Source organism: Eptesicus fuscus, chromosome 4 (genome assembly GCF_027574615.1).
Source record: "Eptesicus fuscus isolate TK198812 chromosome 4, DD_ASM_mEF_20220401, whole genome shotgun sequence".
Taxonomy (NCBI): Eukaryota; Metazoa; Chordata; class Mammalia; order Chiroptera; family Vespertilionidae; genus Eptesicus; species Eptesicus fuscus.
This window is the reverse complement of record NC_072476.1, coordinates 20,948,425-20,964,027: the sequence shown is the minus strand read 5'-3', so window position 1 is coordinate 20,964,027 and position 15,603 is coordinate 20,948,425. Positions and strand designations below refer to the sequence as shown.

General features: G+C 49.5%; 1 protein-coding gene across 3 annotated transcripts in view; it reads right to left on the bottom strand.

The window, feature by feature from the left end:
- Positions 1 to 12,830, bottom strand: part of SHISA9 (shisa family member 9) — a 283,052-nt gene extending 270,222 nt beyond the window's left edge. Inside the window, exons 1-2 of one of the 3 annotated variants that reach the window (XM_008141573.3) lie at positions 12,145 to 12,830; positions 668 to 795 (exon numbers count right to left, since the gene is read on the bottom strand). In XM_008141573.3, the coding sequence (XP_008139795.2) occupies positions 668 to 795; positions 12,145 to 12,830 (814 nt within the window). Of the gene's footprint in view, positions 1 to 663; positions 796 to 12,144 lie in introns of all 3 variants that reach the window. The other 2 variants (XM_054714246.1, XM_054714245.1) reach the window with 2 other exon arrangements.
- Positions 12,831 to 15,603: the final 2,773 nt, after the last annotated feature.

Here is a 15,603-nt window from a genome sequence, read left to right as displayed (position 1 = left end):
AACAGAATGGAATTTGCTACTGTTGAATCACACGTACACACCCCAAAACAACATAACTACAACTCCCAACACACAAAGGTGCACGAGCACGCGCACACGCAAACACGCACACACAAAGTAGTTTGTGGATTATTTTTACGAAACTCTAGTTTTATGAAAAATAGAACTAACTCTTCTGAACTAGTATCTGTTCACTGAAAACAGTATAAAACCTAAAAGTCACAACTGGTCTACCTTAGGAGGCAGACAAATAAGCAAATGGACCATCGCTTAGCAAATTACCCAGGGATTTTAACAGAAGACGAGCCAACAAAATGGGTCATTGGCTAACAGATTAACTACCTACGATGAACCAACCAAGTAATCCACTGGTTAACTAAGTACCCAACCAAGATGAGCCCACCAAGTGGTCTATTAATTAACACTTGAACAAAAGAACCAAGCCTGAGAACTCAACCAAGTGAATCACTCTTTCACAGAGAAAGAAACTAAGTAAACTCTGAGGATGCCACACACAGTTTCATTCAGGAGAGATGAAATAAAACTTCTATCTTATCAGTGAAGAGAAGATCTTAATGAGCCCAAACACACACCAGGAAATCTGGAAGTATGACCACTGCCTTGGTCCCCATGTGGGACTGGAAATGGATCACGCGGTGCTACTTACGAAGATTATTTATGGGGGTTCTGGTATCCATGTTCTCATAATGCTGCACGTGGACCACGATGTTGAGGTCCCTCTCCATATGGTCGGTGTTGCAGTGGCCCTGCGGCCTCATGACATCTGCAAGGGCCCTGAAAGAGGAAAGAATTGAAGTCTGTTCATTCAAAATACAACGACTGGCATCTGCTGTGCTCTCAGCGCTGTGCTTGCGAACAGAAGACAAGGCCCCTCACTGCATGGAGCCGCCATTCTAGTTAGAGATGAGAGGGGGGGAAAGACACAAGTAAGTAAATAAGAGCAGTGCAATTAGAGGGTACATAGGACTTCATGCAGAACAGCTCACTTGCTTCCCACAATAGCTGTGTAATGGCAGTATCAGCTACTTCACAGCATTGTTGAGAGGACTAAATGATGACTATATGTAATATATCTGCACCCCGTAGATTGAGTCTCCCCTTATATCTAATACTAGATGCCAACACTTCATGTACAGCAATGGCCCACTATTAGTAACAAATAACCTTTGTTGAGTACTTACTATAAGCCAGGCACCATGCTAATCATGTTGCATGCCTTAATTCAACTAAGCAGCCTATAAACACCTTATGAGGATCATTACTCCTTTGTAGGTAAGTAAACCAAGGCTCAGAGAGGTGAATTAACCTGCTCAAGGTCACACAGCCAGTAAGTTGTAGCACAGGGATTTGAATGAGAATCTGTATTCACAGCCCTGTACACTGTGTGCATGGGCTTTCCTGCAGCTGAGAAGGATGTAGTGTAATCCGTACACACCCCATGCAAGTGCCCCTCTTAGTCAGTAGTTGGGGATGGAGAGAAAACATAGAACCTGGGGCCCCAGCAATGTTTCAGGTGCCTGCCACTTACCATTGTCCCATTGCCCCGTGAGCAACCATTCCCCCAAGCTCGCAGCCTGGAACCACAGCTGGTGAAAAATGTCAGATGTGAGAGAGACACAGGCCAACACAGCAAGAGTCCCACAAGAATTAGAGGACAAGATTGAGTCTGCTAGGAGTCAAGACAATAACAATAGCTCCTATTCATTCATTCCGTCATTCACTCAACACATATTTATTGCCCACTCTGTGCCAGGCACTAATCAAGGCCCAGGGGAAACAGCAGTGTACAAGAAAGACAAGATTACTGCCTCCTGGTGCTGATTTTCCAGGGGAGAGAATACAAACATATGTGTTAAATAAATATACACGGGCTACAAAAATTAAATAAGTAAAAGTGTAACATGATCAAGAGAGACTGGTGCTTGGCAGCATTATTCACAATGGCCCAAAAGTAGAAACAACCCAAATCAAGTGATGAATGAATAAGCAAAATGTGTTATATGGAGTGGAATATTATTCAGCCATGAAAAAGGAATGGAGGACTGATATCTGCAACAACATGAATGAAACTTGGAAACATTATGCTCAGTGAGAGAAGCCAGACACAAAAAGCCACATATTGTATCGTTTATATGAAATGTTCAGAATAAGCAAATCTATAGAGACAGAGAGATTGGTGGTTGCCAGGAGATGAGGGAGAGAGGACTGGGGAGTGACTGTTCTATATGGAGTTTCTGTTTGGAGTAATAAAATGTTCAGGAATGTGAGCGTTGTGATGGTTAAATACAAAAAAGCACTGAATTTTACAAATTAAAATGGTTAAGATGGTGGATTTTTATGAGACATGGGAAGTGACTGCTAATGACTGAGGGGTTTCTTTTTAGGGTGATGAAAATGTTCTAGAATTAAGATAGTGGTGATGTTTCCTCAACTTTGTGAATATACTAAAAACCAATGAATTGCACACTTTTTAAAAAATTCTAAATAAACAGAAAGAAAGAGAGAGAGAGAGAGATGGGGTGATCAGGAAAAGACTTTCTGAGGAGGTAACATTTGAGCTGAGCCCTGGATAGTGCAAAGGAGTTGTTCACAAAAAGATTCAAATAGAAAACATTCCAGGCAGAGGGAGCAGCAAATACAAAGGCCCTGAGGCAGGAAAGAGTTCGGTTATCTAAGGAACAGACAAGGTCAACAACCCGGAAAGGTGGTGGCAAACAAGGACAGTATGACAAGGTGAGGATTATTAAACCCACTTTAGAGAATAAAAAACTGCCCAAGTTAACCCAGCTAATCACCAGAGGACTCGGATGCAAATCTGAGTGTCTTGAGATCAGAGTCCAGGCCCTTTCTCGCCTCTGTGCAGTTGCCAGGATCTGAAATGGAAAGGGGCTGCTGCGTAGGAACCTTTGAGACCAAGAGCAGATGTCTCCCAAACCTAATTTGCCCTTTTCACTTCTAAACAGGTTCATCATGAGCTTCAGGGGAATTCTGTACCCTTCTGGAATTGAATGGAAATTTTATGTGTGCATTGTTCTGGAACAAGAAGCCATGGCTTTCACCAGATTCTCTAAAGAGTCCTCCCACAAAATTCCAAGGTACTCAGGCTTTCCAGAGGATAGCAAAGTAATAATCAGGACAGGTACCATGAACTTGGCCATCTGTAGATCCCCTGGGCTTCTCCTGAATGCCGAAGCCCATGAAAATCCAGCCCCAAAGTCAAGGACACTTCTCCCCCAGGCAGCCCTTCCGAGAGCATGCAGCAGAGACCATGATTCTTAGAGATCTCCCTGTCCTGGACAAGGAGTCTTCAAGGTGTGGTTCCCTCACTCCAGGGTCCAGGGACTGCAGAAAATGATTTGGCATGGGCCAGGATGAACCAGTGAAAAGACTGCTAGTGTCTTTGCAATCCTTATGGAGAGTAATGGAAGGACAGATAATAAACTAGTAAAACAGTAAATGAGTAATTTTAGACCGTAATGTGAAATAAAGCAAGTAACACTGAAGGATGGGCAGCGGGGGCGAGGGACAGCAGTAACTAAGCCCGGGTGGTCAGAGACAGCTTCTCAAAGGTGACGTTTGAGCTGAGACCTGAACGTCACCGTGCCATGGGGGGAGGAAATATGAGAATCTCTATATATGGTCTTTAAAATGAGAAATCTATTTGGTAAGTTATTAAAAATGAGAAATCTATTTGATATGTGTGTGAATTAATGCTGCTGCCCTCCGTTGGCATGCCCACATCAGGTGGTGAGAATCAGGAATCTTGGACCAAATGAGGCAAAAGCCTGTATTGCAGTTTGTGCACCTCTAAAGGGGATATGCAGATAAATTATCTAGTTTTTTCAATGTTTTTTTTTTTATTATTGATTTCAGAAAGAGGGAGAGATAGAGAGGGATAGAAACATCATAAGAGAGGATCACTGATCGGCTGCCTCCTGAATGCCCCCTAGTGGGGATCCAGCCCGAAACCCAGGCATATGCCCTGATCGAAAGTCAAACAGTGACCTCCTGGTTCACAGATTGACATTGACGCTCAACCCTGGAGCCACACCAGCTGGGCCAAATTATAGAGTTTTAACTAAGCTAACCATCACTAAGGAGACATGTCACTTTAAAATATCCCTCTTAACAAAACCAAAGCCTGAAAAAAATACTGAGAAAGCAAAGTACAAGAAAACAATAGAGTTGACCCCGCTTGTCAACAGCTTCTCACAGGATTAAAATAATGATGGTCTATTCAGATCAACATGAAGTCAGCCCAAAATAATTAAAACTCTCATGAGGAATAATCAAAATGTGGATTTATTTATTAATGATGAATTTCATCCTCCATGTGTATCATGCTCTGCTAAAGACTGCAGGATGTCATCAAGATTAGTGACAAATTTAAAATTTATTTCACCTTCAGCTCAGTTTAAAATCTGTCCTTTATATACTTTATAATATACCTAATAATTGTTCACTGGTATGTGTATAGGTCAAACAAATGTGGCATATATTGGGGTGCATGCTAAAAAAAAAACATGTTATAAATAGGGATGTGTCAAAAATTTAATGAATTAGACAATGGCAAGAACCAACCATGTGCTGCAAGCCGAATGCTCAAACATTTGGCATTTATTTGTGGCATTGAGTCTGGGTGCTTTTCAAACTTAAATGTGCATTAGTATTACCTAGGGATCTGCTCAAATGCAGATTATGTTTCAATAAGTCAAGGCAGGGTCTGAGATTCTGCTCAGGCTCCCCGGTGATGGAGATGCTGCTGGTCCACAGGCCACACTCTGAGTAGCAAGATCCTAAAGGTACTGTAGTGGTAAATTGTATGGGTCAACATAACTGGGCCATGGGGGGCCCAAATATTTGGTCAAACTTTATTCTGGATGTGTCTGAGAGTGTGCCTTTGCATGGGATTAACATTTAAATTGGTAGAGTGAGTCAAGCAGATTGCCCTCCATAATGTAGGTCGGCCTTACCCAATCAGTTGAAGGCAAGAATAGAACAAAAGGCTGGGCCCTCCGGAGTAAGAGAGAATGTTCCCATCTCATGACCTCCAGTTTGAGACGTAGGCTCCTCCTGGGACTACAGCAGCCTGCTGGCCTTCAGACTCAAACCGCTGGGGACCTTGGCTCTTCAGGTTTTGGATTGGTCAATGGCAATTCCATATAAGAAATCTCTTTATGTGTAACTACTGTAGGTTCTGTTTCTTTGGAGAACCCTGGCTAATTAATACAGGTACCTTGTGGGAGAAACTACCACAGAACAATTATGTTGAAATATTGCCATGTTTGAGGTCAAAGTTGATTGAATATTGGCAATTTCATGAGGTTCAGCTTAGTATCAGTTTACTTGTAGATTTACTTGTGTGTGACCTCTCTCCTGCCATTTGACTGTTAGCTCTGTGGGGGCAGGGATTGTGTCTGTACTGTTAACTATTCTATGATAGCTCTCAACACAGCGGTGTGTATACCATAGGCACTCAATAAATACTATTGAATGGATATATGAATAAGCAAATGAATGAATGAATGAATGAGAACTACTTTCTTATGTCATGTAAACCAGGACGTTTAGAAACCAGAACCCCTATGCACCAGATACTGTTCTAGATGCTCAGGATGGACCAGTGAAAAGACTGTTAGTGTCCTTGCACTCCTTATGGAGAGTAATGGAAGGACAGATAATAAACTAGTAAAGCAGTAAATTAGTAATTTTAGACCATAATGTGAAATAAAGCAAGTAACACTGAAGGATGGGCAGCGGGGGCGAGGGACAGCAGTAACTAAGCCCGGGTGGTCAGAGACAGCTTCTCAAAGGTGACATCTGAGCTGAGACCTGGACGATCAGGAGGGGCCAGCCATGTGAAGTCCAACAGATAGAGAATTTGAGCCGAGCCAGAGTGGCAATGAGCTTGGCCTATTTAAGGAACAACAATAACCAAAACATGCTGCATCTCTTTTCTTTTCAATTGCAGTGGAATAGAGCTCAGAGTCTCAGCTTCTTGCTTCATGGCGTCAAGGGGGTCTTTAGGGTCTAAATTATGTTCTGACACTTAAATACTTGAATAGGATTCCTGCGTATTTCCTCTTGCTCCAGAAGCATCATTTATTTTTCAAGAATGCAAGAGCCATGGGCATGAGATAACTCTCTGGAATAGTGGTTACACACTGTAGACATTTGTCAAAGCTCATCCAACTATCAACTTAAAGTGTGCGCATTTCATTGTGTCAACTTTACCCCAAGGATGGTGATTTTTAAAATGCAAGAACTTAGTGCCCAAAGAGAAGCAACCATGCCCTCCAAGGAAAAATAACTTGGGAGGCTTTTCTGTGATCAACAGTATTTGCATGCATGGCCTTCTCCAGTCTGAGGAAGCCATAGGGTAACCACAAAGATAGGAAGAAGGGAAAGTTGAAGGGAAGTTAGAAGAAGAGAGAAAAGTCAAGGGAAGGAGGAACATTTATCACTTGATGCCATTTCTTTGCAAGGGACTCCAGCTCTTCTGAAGCATGTTTTAAATATACACAGGACACTGTGCTCTGTACTTGGATTTCTGATTCTGTTTGAAGGGAGGCAAAATAATGCCATGTGTTCCCCACTGGTTTCAAGTGTAGAGAGCTTCAAATACGTGTTCCTGCCCCCAAGGTCATTTCTCATCAGTACCTCCTCCAAGAGCGCCGGCCCTGCCAAGGGCACACACAGAACACATTGCTAGTCTTGATCTTACAGTGGCTCCTTGAACTGGCTCTGATGCATGTTTCGGATCTGCAGAGCATCGAGTACTTCTTTGTGATCTGAGAAGCCTGAAGTCCTGCATGTCTGTGCCCTAAGGCAGTGCAGACCAGTGGTCAAGGACCTGTGCTCTGGCCGCACACTGAGTTTGAAGTCCAATCCAAACCAGCCATGCACCAGGGGCTTGTTTGCCGACCACTGACCTAGGCCAACAATTTGCAATGCATTTTTGTAGTTGTAGTTGTAGGTATCTCTTCTCTCCTATTCTGAATCTGCCCCCTCCTACTAAGATTAAATGCAAATCTGGAGAAGTTTCAAGACTTGGCCAATGTCACACAGCTAAATAGATATAGCAGAGCAAAGGCTAGAACTGAGTTCCAGACTACAACATTATCCCTCCAAGCCCTAGCCAGTTTGGCTCAGTGGACAGAGTGTCAGCCTGTGGACCAAAGGGTCCTGGGTTTGATTCCGGTCAAGGGCACATGCCCAGGTTGCAGGCCCGATCCCCAGTAGCGGGCATGCAGAAGGCAGCTGATCAATGATTCTCTTTCATCATTGTTGTTTCTATCTCTCCCTCTCCTTTCCTCTCTGAAATCAATAAAAATGTATTAAAAAATACAAAACTCCAATAACAAGGATGATTATAGAAGGGTAATAGTCGCTGAGTAGTGAGCATATGGACAGGCCCTGTGCTTTCCAAACCCAGTCTCAATGAATCCTCACCCAAACCTATTACATAAGGATTATCATTATCTCATTTTATAGTCAAGAACCTGAGACTCAGAGAAGTCAAGTAACTTTCCCATGGTCACACAGCTAGTAAACAGCCAAGCTGGGATTGAACCTGGGGCCATCTGACTTGAGCCATGCTGTAAAGATCAGCCTGACTGCCACTCCAGGGACTGCAGGTCACATCACTAAGTGAACTGGGTGGGAGTGGCTACTGAGGTGAATCGGAGACCTTCCTAAATGGGGCAATCACCACTCAGCAGCAACCAATAATTGCCATGGGAAAATGCACATCCAGAATGGCCGGACCTACCAATTTCTCAATCTGGATTTCTGTGTGAAATATCCGGGGTTTTAAACATTGAAAATTGGTTCTAAGTTGGTTTTAAAACAACCTATATACTAGAGACTAAAGAGATTTCATAGCCAATTCAATGAGCCTTGACTGGATCGTGGTTTGAAACACCAAAGTCTAAAAGACATATTTTAGTATGACTGGGAAAATTGTAATATGATTGGATATTTGATGATATTATGGATTTTTTGTGTTTTGCTTGGATGTGACACTGGAATTGTTATGTGCGAAAATGTCCTCCTCCTTAGGAGATCCATGCTGAAATATTTAGGGACAAAGTGCCTCATTGCAACTTATTTTCAAATGCTTCAGCCATAAAACAAAGGGGGAAAGGGGGACGTAGAGAGAGAGGGAAGAAGAAAGGAATATTTGAAGAGAAAGAGATTAACAATAAAGCGAATATGACAAAATACTAATAAGTGTTCAGTCTAGATTAGTAGTTCTCAGCTGGGGTGAGTCTGCCCCTACATGACATGGGACTATGTCTGAGGGTGTGTTTCACTGTCATGACTGGGTTGTGCAGTGGGTGCTACTGGCATCTAGTGGGTAGAGGCCAAGGATGCTGCCAAACCTCCTGCAGGGCACAGACAGCCCCACAACAAAGAATTATCCAGCCCCAAGTGCCGGTTGTGCTGAGAATGAGAAACCCTGGTCTACATAAAGCGTCTACTGAAGTTCCTTTTGATTAGTCTTTCAAGTTTTTGTAGATTTAAAATGTTTCACAATAAAAAAAAAAAAATTTTTTTAATTTAAAAATATAAAAGTACATAAATAGAAATATTTTGCAGACCAAACAAAACATGTCTGCATGGTTGGGTAACCATAGCTGGCCATTTGCAGCCCCCTTTTCCAATAAATAGTGGTTGAATGTAGCTGCTGTTACAGCTGCTGAATGAGCGAGCATCTGTATAGTTCTTACAAAACCGAGTGCAAAGCACCCCTCCTGAAATTACTATCTTCTTCCTGCTTCCAGTCCTAATCAGCCCAGAAGCAAGCAGGCAATGTGCCCAGGCAGGACTATGAGCCTAAAACCTGACATCACAGAGGCCTCTTCTGGGAACACACAAGCGTGCTGGCCACCAGGAGCAGTTTGTGACATGGGAGCAGCGATGCGCTCTAGTCTTTGAAGGGGAGGTGCTTATAGATAAGACGAGAACAAACCCCTCATCTCCGTGACCCTCACAGCCCCAGACAGAACTAGTTAAGAGGCTGTGGCCGGCACACTGATTTCACCTGGAAGCCACCTGCTGGTGCCAAGCCTGGCGTGTCCGCCCCACCCAAGCACCCCTGAGCCCCTGCAAGCTAATGAGTCGATGGCTGGGACTAAAAACGATTCCCTGAATAAGCAGCCCAAGGTGCCTTTGGAGGGGACATGGGGCAGCCTCAGCACCACAGGAATACGTGTTAAGGCTACACACATGCAGAAAACAAGCCACAGGACGCAAATGAGGGAGTCACCTTGGATTGATGCATTTATCCCAGCCTTGTAAAATACTAGTATTCCTAAACCCAAGAACAGTCATTCTCAAAGGGCGGGGTGGGTTGTTAAATGCACCTTTTGGGGGGCCCATCCCAGAGATAGATCTCAAGAATGTGCATTTTAGGAAGCTCCCTCCACCTCTGATGCTCACCCCATCAGAAAACATCTGTCCCAGACACAGTGGAAACCAGGGGAGTAGATACTGCACAATTTTGTAACTCTGTGACCTTGGGCAAGCCACCCAACTCTGTAAGTGGGAATTAGAATAGCACCTGTCTCACAGGATAATTGTGAGAACTATAGAGATGTTTACACACACACACACACACACACACACACACGCACACCTAGAGCAGTGCTGGACACTCAGAACCCAGAACTGCACTGAGCAAATGTGACTGCCTATTCCTTAGCAGTGATTGGCAGAACACTGTAAAACCCCGAGCGCTTTACCAATATACAGACATGCAGGTCCTTCCCCTAAAGATTTTGGCTAGGGTGAGGCCCAGGGTAGGGATTTTTTTTTTTTTTTTAATAGCATTCCAGGTGAACCTAAACAGCAGCCAAGGTTGAAAACCACACCTGGGAAGCTGCCAGGAAGAAAAAAAAAATCAACTCTTCTTTCTCTTCAGGTGTATACACTTGCTCTCCATTCTGGAATTCCCAAAATATATACACCACCAGGAGAGCCTGTATTCAGGCTGTCACAGAAGACTGGGTACCCCTGGATTCCACCTCCCAGCAGACTTTTCCTGATACCAGCAGAAGAATGTGGCAGCTACACACTGAGCTGGAGTGATCCTTGGGCCCCCTAACAGAGCTGCAAGGGTGCTGGACAAGGAAGTTGAGCGCTACGAGGTACCTGCTGGGCGCTAAGGTACCCCAGTCTCAACAGGAAAACAGGGATCCAAGAGGGGCTGAAGCTAGCGTCACTTTCTCCCGTAGGTGCCCAAAGGTTAGCTCTCCTCCCACTCTGCCTCCTCCCTGTTCCTTCTCCACTCACCCCCCTACCCCGCCCCCACCCCCCAACACTGAGGAGGGCTCCTTTCAGCGCAGGTTTGCAAGGAAAGGGCTGGGTGAAGATTTCAGCAGAGGAATTAACCCGAATCTGCAAGGCAGCCTACCTATCCCTGGGAGAATCTCTCCCTACCAAGGCGACACGGCTGCCGCAGTCCTGCCTGCGTATCTCACCCTCACCTTAACGCAGACCTCAGAATCCACCGCGATGGCGGGCACCGCAGGGGAGTGAAACCACCCGGCCCGTGGGGCTGGTGACGGGGCACCTTGGGGTGGCAGGAGGTGGGCGGGGCCAGCGCTTTACTCTTTGGGTAGGTCAGCATCCCCTCCAAGCTTACTTCTGTTCCTCAAGACCTCACCACACCTCCCTGCGGACCCGAACCGAGAGGAACTTCTTCACTCCTCCTTCCCCCACCCACCCCCCCCACCCCCCCGCGCCCCCATCCCCCGCAAAGTCCTCCCCTCTGGAAGAAAAAAAAAGTCATCGGATACTCTTCGTATAAATAGAAAATAATTACTAGTGAGGTGGTGATGTTCCTTCGCCTATTTTTGCTGGGGCTCTTTGTTCAGATTTTTTAGGCAGGCTCCCCGAGCGCGTGCATACACACGCGCACACATAGGCCCCCGGCGGAGGTGTGGGGTGTGCGTGTGTGTGTGCATGTGTCTGTGTGAAGCGGGGTGGCGGGGGGGGGGGGGGGGGGGGGGAGAGACGGAGATACATGGCAACTCCGTTACCCATACTCGAAAAGAGGACAGAGCGTGCGCCCGGCCATCCAGCAGTGCGCAGGCCGCCGGTCGCTCTCCAACCCCACCTGCCCGGACCTCACACCGGCCCCCGGCCTCTCCCGGGCACCGGGCAGCGTCCTCGCAGCTGCGTCCTCGCCTCCAAAGTTACTGGGTTGTGCGAATCGATTTAGACACTTATAAAACAAGCAAAAGGCAAATAGCTCCATTAATCCCCAAATGCCTCCTTCCATCTGCTGCGACTTCCTCGTGCTGGGACTTGCATAATGAGTGAGGCAAACGGGAAAGTTGGCGAATCAGGGTGTCAGGGAGGGGGGTAGTATCCGCGCGGGGCGGGGGCTCTGGCCTTTGAAGTCCACGCCAGCTCGAGCTCTGGGTACAGGGAGAGGTGGCGACGGGGAAGCGGAGCCGGGGAGTTGGGGAGGGGAGAGGGGAGACCGTGGAGGCAGCAAGTTCCCGATTCCAAGGACCTTGCAGCTCAGGGAAAGCGAGGCGGCCGCTCCGAGCAAGGCTTTTGTTCTCGCCCTCCCTTGGCTCTCCACCCGCCTCGCCTCCTTTTCGCGAGCCGTACTAGTTGCAGGCGGCACACACATCTTTCCCTCCTCCTCCCCTCACACACGCGCGCTCGGGCTCTCACACACACCCCTTCCCTTTCCGGCTCGCCCGCCGGCCCCTGTTTATCTAGGCTAGTATTTGGAACCCGAGAGTGGACCGCTCCCCAAAACCAGAGACTTGGAGGCCAAGGGCTCCCAGCTGTGTGCTTCAAGTCCTCTGCAATCTTCCGCTCGGGGAGGGGGTGCGGCAAGACAGTGAGGGACGGGAGAGACCCTCCCCGCGACACACACACACACACACACACACACACACACACACACACACACACGCTCATGTCCACACCTGTGCGGAGCCCAGCTGTCCCTCTCCGAATCGAAGTTGGCTTCCCGGTGACATCCCTCAGCAGAGAGCCTGGGATGGGGGGGGGGGGGGGCGCGCCATTGCTTAGGGAAGGTGGAAGGGGAGAGAAGGGAGCGCAGAGCTGGGAGGGGAGAGCGAGGGGGAGGCAGCCCACCTGGACATGTGCTCCCTCTGGGGTCGGTGCGCTTTCTCCAGTCCTAGCTTGGTGAAGATGCCTACGAGCACCATGACGGCCACCACCCCGCAGATGATGTAAACGATCAGGTTGGTCTTGTCCTTGGTGGGGTCGTGCAGGGGGTCGTCCTTGCGCGCGGGGGGCTTGCCGGTGTTGAGCCAGAGCGGAGTGTCGTAGTTGGTGCAGGTGCTCTGGTTCAGGCGCCGCTTCTTAAACGTGCAGCAGAACCGGAAGCCACAAGTCCCGCAGCAGAAGATGAAGTCGCCCGAGCTGCAGTTGAACGGCGGGTCCCACTGGCCCATGACATCGAAGTAACCCCGGCAGAAGTCCGGCGTGGGCGCCCGGGTCGGAGGCGCGTCCGAGACACCCGCACCCTCTCCGGCCTCCCCGGAGGCGGCCCCGGAGCGGTTGCCCCCCGTCAGCACCAGCACGCCACCCAGCTGCGCCAGCTGCCCGTGCCCCGCTCGCTCCTGCGCCCGGCACACGCGGGCGCACAGCTCGGTGAGGAAGCAGCCGAGGAGCAGCCGAAGGACGCGGCGCATCGTGTCTCCCAGCCCGGGCTCGGCCGTTTGGCCGCCGCTGGAGCCGCTGCAGCCGCCTCTCGAAGCGCGGCCGAAGCTGCCGAGGCTGCTGCCGGGGGCTGGGAGCCGCCGCGGGCCGCACATGCAGGGAACGGCACGGGGCGCTCGGTGGTCGGCGGCCACGGCGCTCGGCTCAGCCCGTGTTCGCCTCCAGCGCGCCGCGCGCCAAGGGGCTGGCCGGGGAGGAGCGCGCGGGGCTGGGCGGGGGGAGGATGAGCGGGGGCAAGCGCGGGGTGCAGGTCCGGCTGGCTACAGGGAGAGGCGGGGGCTGGAGCGCAGGGGAGAGTCCGTCCGCCCGCGCCTCCCCTCGGCCGGCGGCTCTGGACTCGCTGCCCCGCGCCCGCTCGCAGGATCCCTCTCACCTCTTCAGCTCGCCAAGTGCGCCGGAGAGAGCGAAGCGACACTTGTGGAATGAAGGGAGGCCAGGAGAGAAGGAGGAGGGGAAGGAGGGCGGGCAGAGGAGGCGCGGGGTGGGGAGGCGGGCGCGAGCTCGAGAGGGGCGGGGGCGCGGGAGAGGTGACTCGGGCGGGAGGGCGGGAGCGAGTTGGGGGGCGTGCGGTACCGAGCCTGGCTGGCGGGCGGGTAGAAGGGAGTTTCGCAGCCGCTGAAGGAACAGCTCGGATTTCCCGGCGGGTAGAGGACGGCGGCGGGACCCCCGCGCCCTCTCCGGGCTGGAGGCGCGGCTCAGACCTGTTCCCGGTGCAGAGGCGGCTCCGCCCCTTGCTTTTTCTGGGATGCCGGCGCTGGAGCTGCGGATCGAATTTGCCCAACGGGGAAAGGGTGCCTCGGAGGGGTTAGGGACAGACTGGGTGGCTTACACTCCAGCAGAGACTCAGCCTGGTCGGGATCGCCCCTCCCAGGTGCGCGGGGCCGCTCTGCCCTTCCTGCTCCAGCCTGACACGCCATCCGGGTGGCCCAACTCCTTGGGCCGAGGTGAGGACCACGGCTGAGCTGGGAAGGCGGGGTGGCAAGCCCCTGGGCCCGGGGTGAGACCCCCGGAGGGGGGCTTGGGCTGAACTAAAGTCAAAGAGGCGCAGAGGGTCAGGAGAGGCAGCCGACAAGACAGAAGCAATGGCATTTCTCTGAAGGTCTTTCCTTGGGACTCTCCCAGGCCCCCCTACCTGCCACTTTGCTGTCCCTCTTCCCTGCGCTCCACAGGAGGGCTCACCGCGGCGCCGCCTCTGCGCGCCCAGATCTGGCGCAGTGCAAGGCCCGTCTGCCCAATTTTCGCCTCCCTCCCGGACCTGGAACCCGCGCACCGATCCCCAGACTCCACTGGCCCGGATCCCACGAAGCCCCGACCACACCACACCCCCGTCATCCTCACCCAGGGCTGCGGAGCTGGCCTTGTTCCTGGCCTTCCAGCCTTGCGTCGCCCTCTCTCAACTCAGCCAATTCCAGCCATCGTCAGCCCTCTCCCATTTCTCTCACTTCTTCTCTCCTCTGCTTGAATTTGACTCCAGTAGCCTCCGAAACAGCATTTGTACCAAAACTGCTACACCAAATTTAGATTTCCACACGCCCCTGCGTTTTGTTTTTTAATTGCATTAACTAAGTATACACTTTGCAGTCAGCGGGGCTATTTGCAGTGATAAGATGTTTCCACCACTTTCCTCTCCATTTGGCTGCAGTCAAGCTCTTCTCAGAGCATTTTCAGGAAGTTGGGGGCCAGTAAACTGACATACTGGGGTCCCTTTAATTGGAAACGCAAGCAGGGGCATGGGGCTCTACTGCAAGTTTTCTGGGGGATGAGAGCCAATTGTGTCTTCTCTTTGAAGACACATCACCTACTTACTGTCTTCTCAGACTTGCAAAGAGTGACCCTGTTCCAGCAACAATGCACCAGGGCAACACTGACAGAGCATATCCAGGAGTGTATCAGTCCTGGAAGACTCACTGAACTATGGGGCTGTATTATGTCCCAGACACACCCAGACAAGGCGTGAGATTGTGCGTCTAAATTCATCAGATTCATCATAACGGGGTCCCCAAAATAAGACAGTGTGGCATGTCTGTGGACCCACACCCACTACCACTGTGTGACTCTCTACAAACACAGCTCTGGTGTGTAAGAGTTATTGATAGCTGACATTTATTCAGTGCTTGCGACATCCCCACTAAGCTTGCTCCTCACAGATGCTTAGAGCAGTGCCTAGCATATAGCAGACAATCTGGGAATATTTGCTGAGCCACTGAGTGACAGATCTCATTTAACACTATCCATTAGGTAGTCTTACCGGGCCAACACAACAGAGGGAGAGACTGAGGCCCAAAGCAATTAAGCCAGTTGCCCAGGGTAGCTCAGCAAGGAAGTATGCCGTTGGCTTTTGACCCAAGAAATTTGACTCAGGGGCCTGTGTTCTAACCACTGCAAAATAGGCCTCCAGACTCCATCCACTGACATTAGATAATGCATTTATTTTTTTCACCCCACATTGAAATGTAACTTCATGACAGAAATGGCCCTGACCCTTGCAGAGTCCCACAGCATCTAGAACAGAGGGACGCACTAAAATAATAATAATAATAATAATAATAATAATAATAATAAACTAATTAAGATCTCTCATGCAAGACCTTGTCTTAAACCAAGGAAAAAGAACACAGGCTCTGGCCTGGTGGCTCAGTTGGTTGAAGCAGGTTATAGGTTCGATTCCCTGTCAGGGCACATACCTGGGTTGTGGGTTTGATCCCTGGTAAGGGAGCTTATGGGAGGCAACCAATAGATGTATCTCCCATGGATATTTCTCTCTCTCCTTTCCTCTCTCTCTAAAATCAATAAAAACATATCCTCCGGTGAGGATTTAAAAAAAGAACACAAGGCAGGGACAGACTAGAGCTTCTGCTGTTATGACAT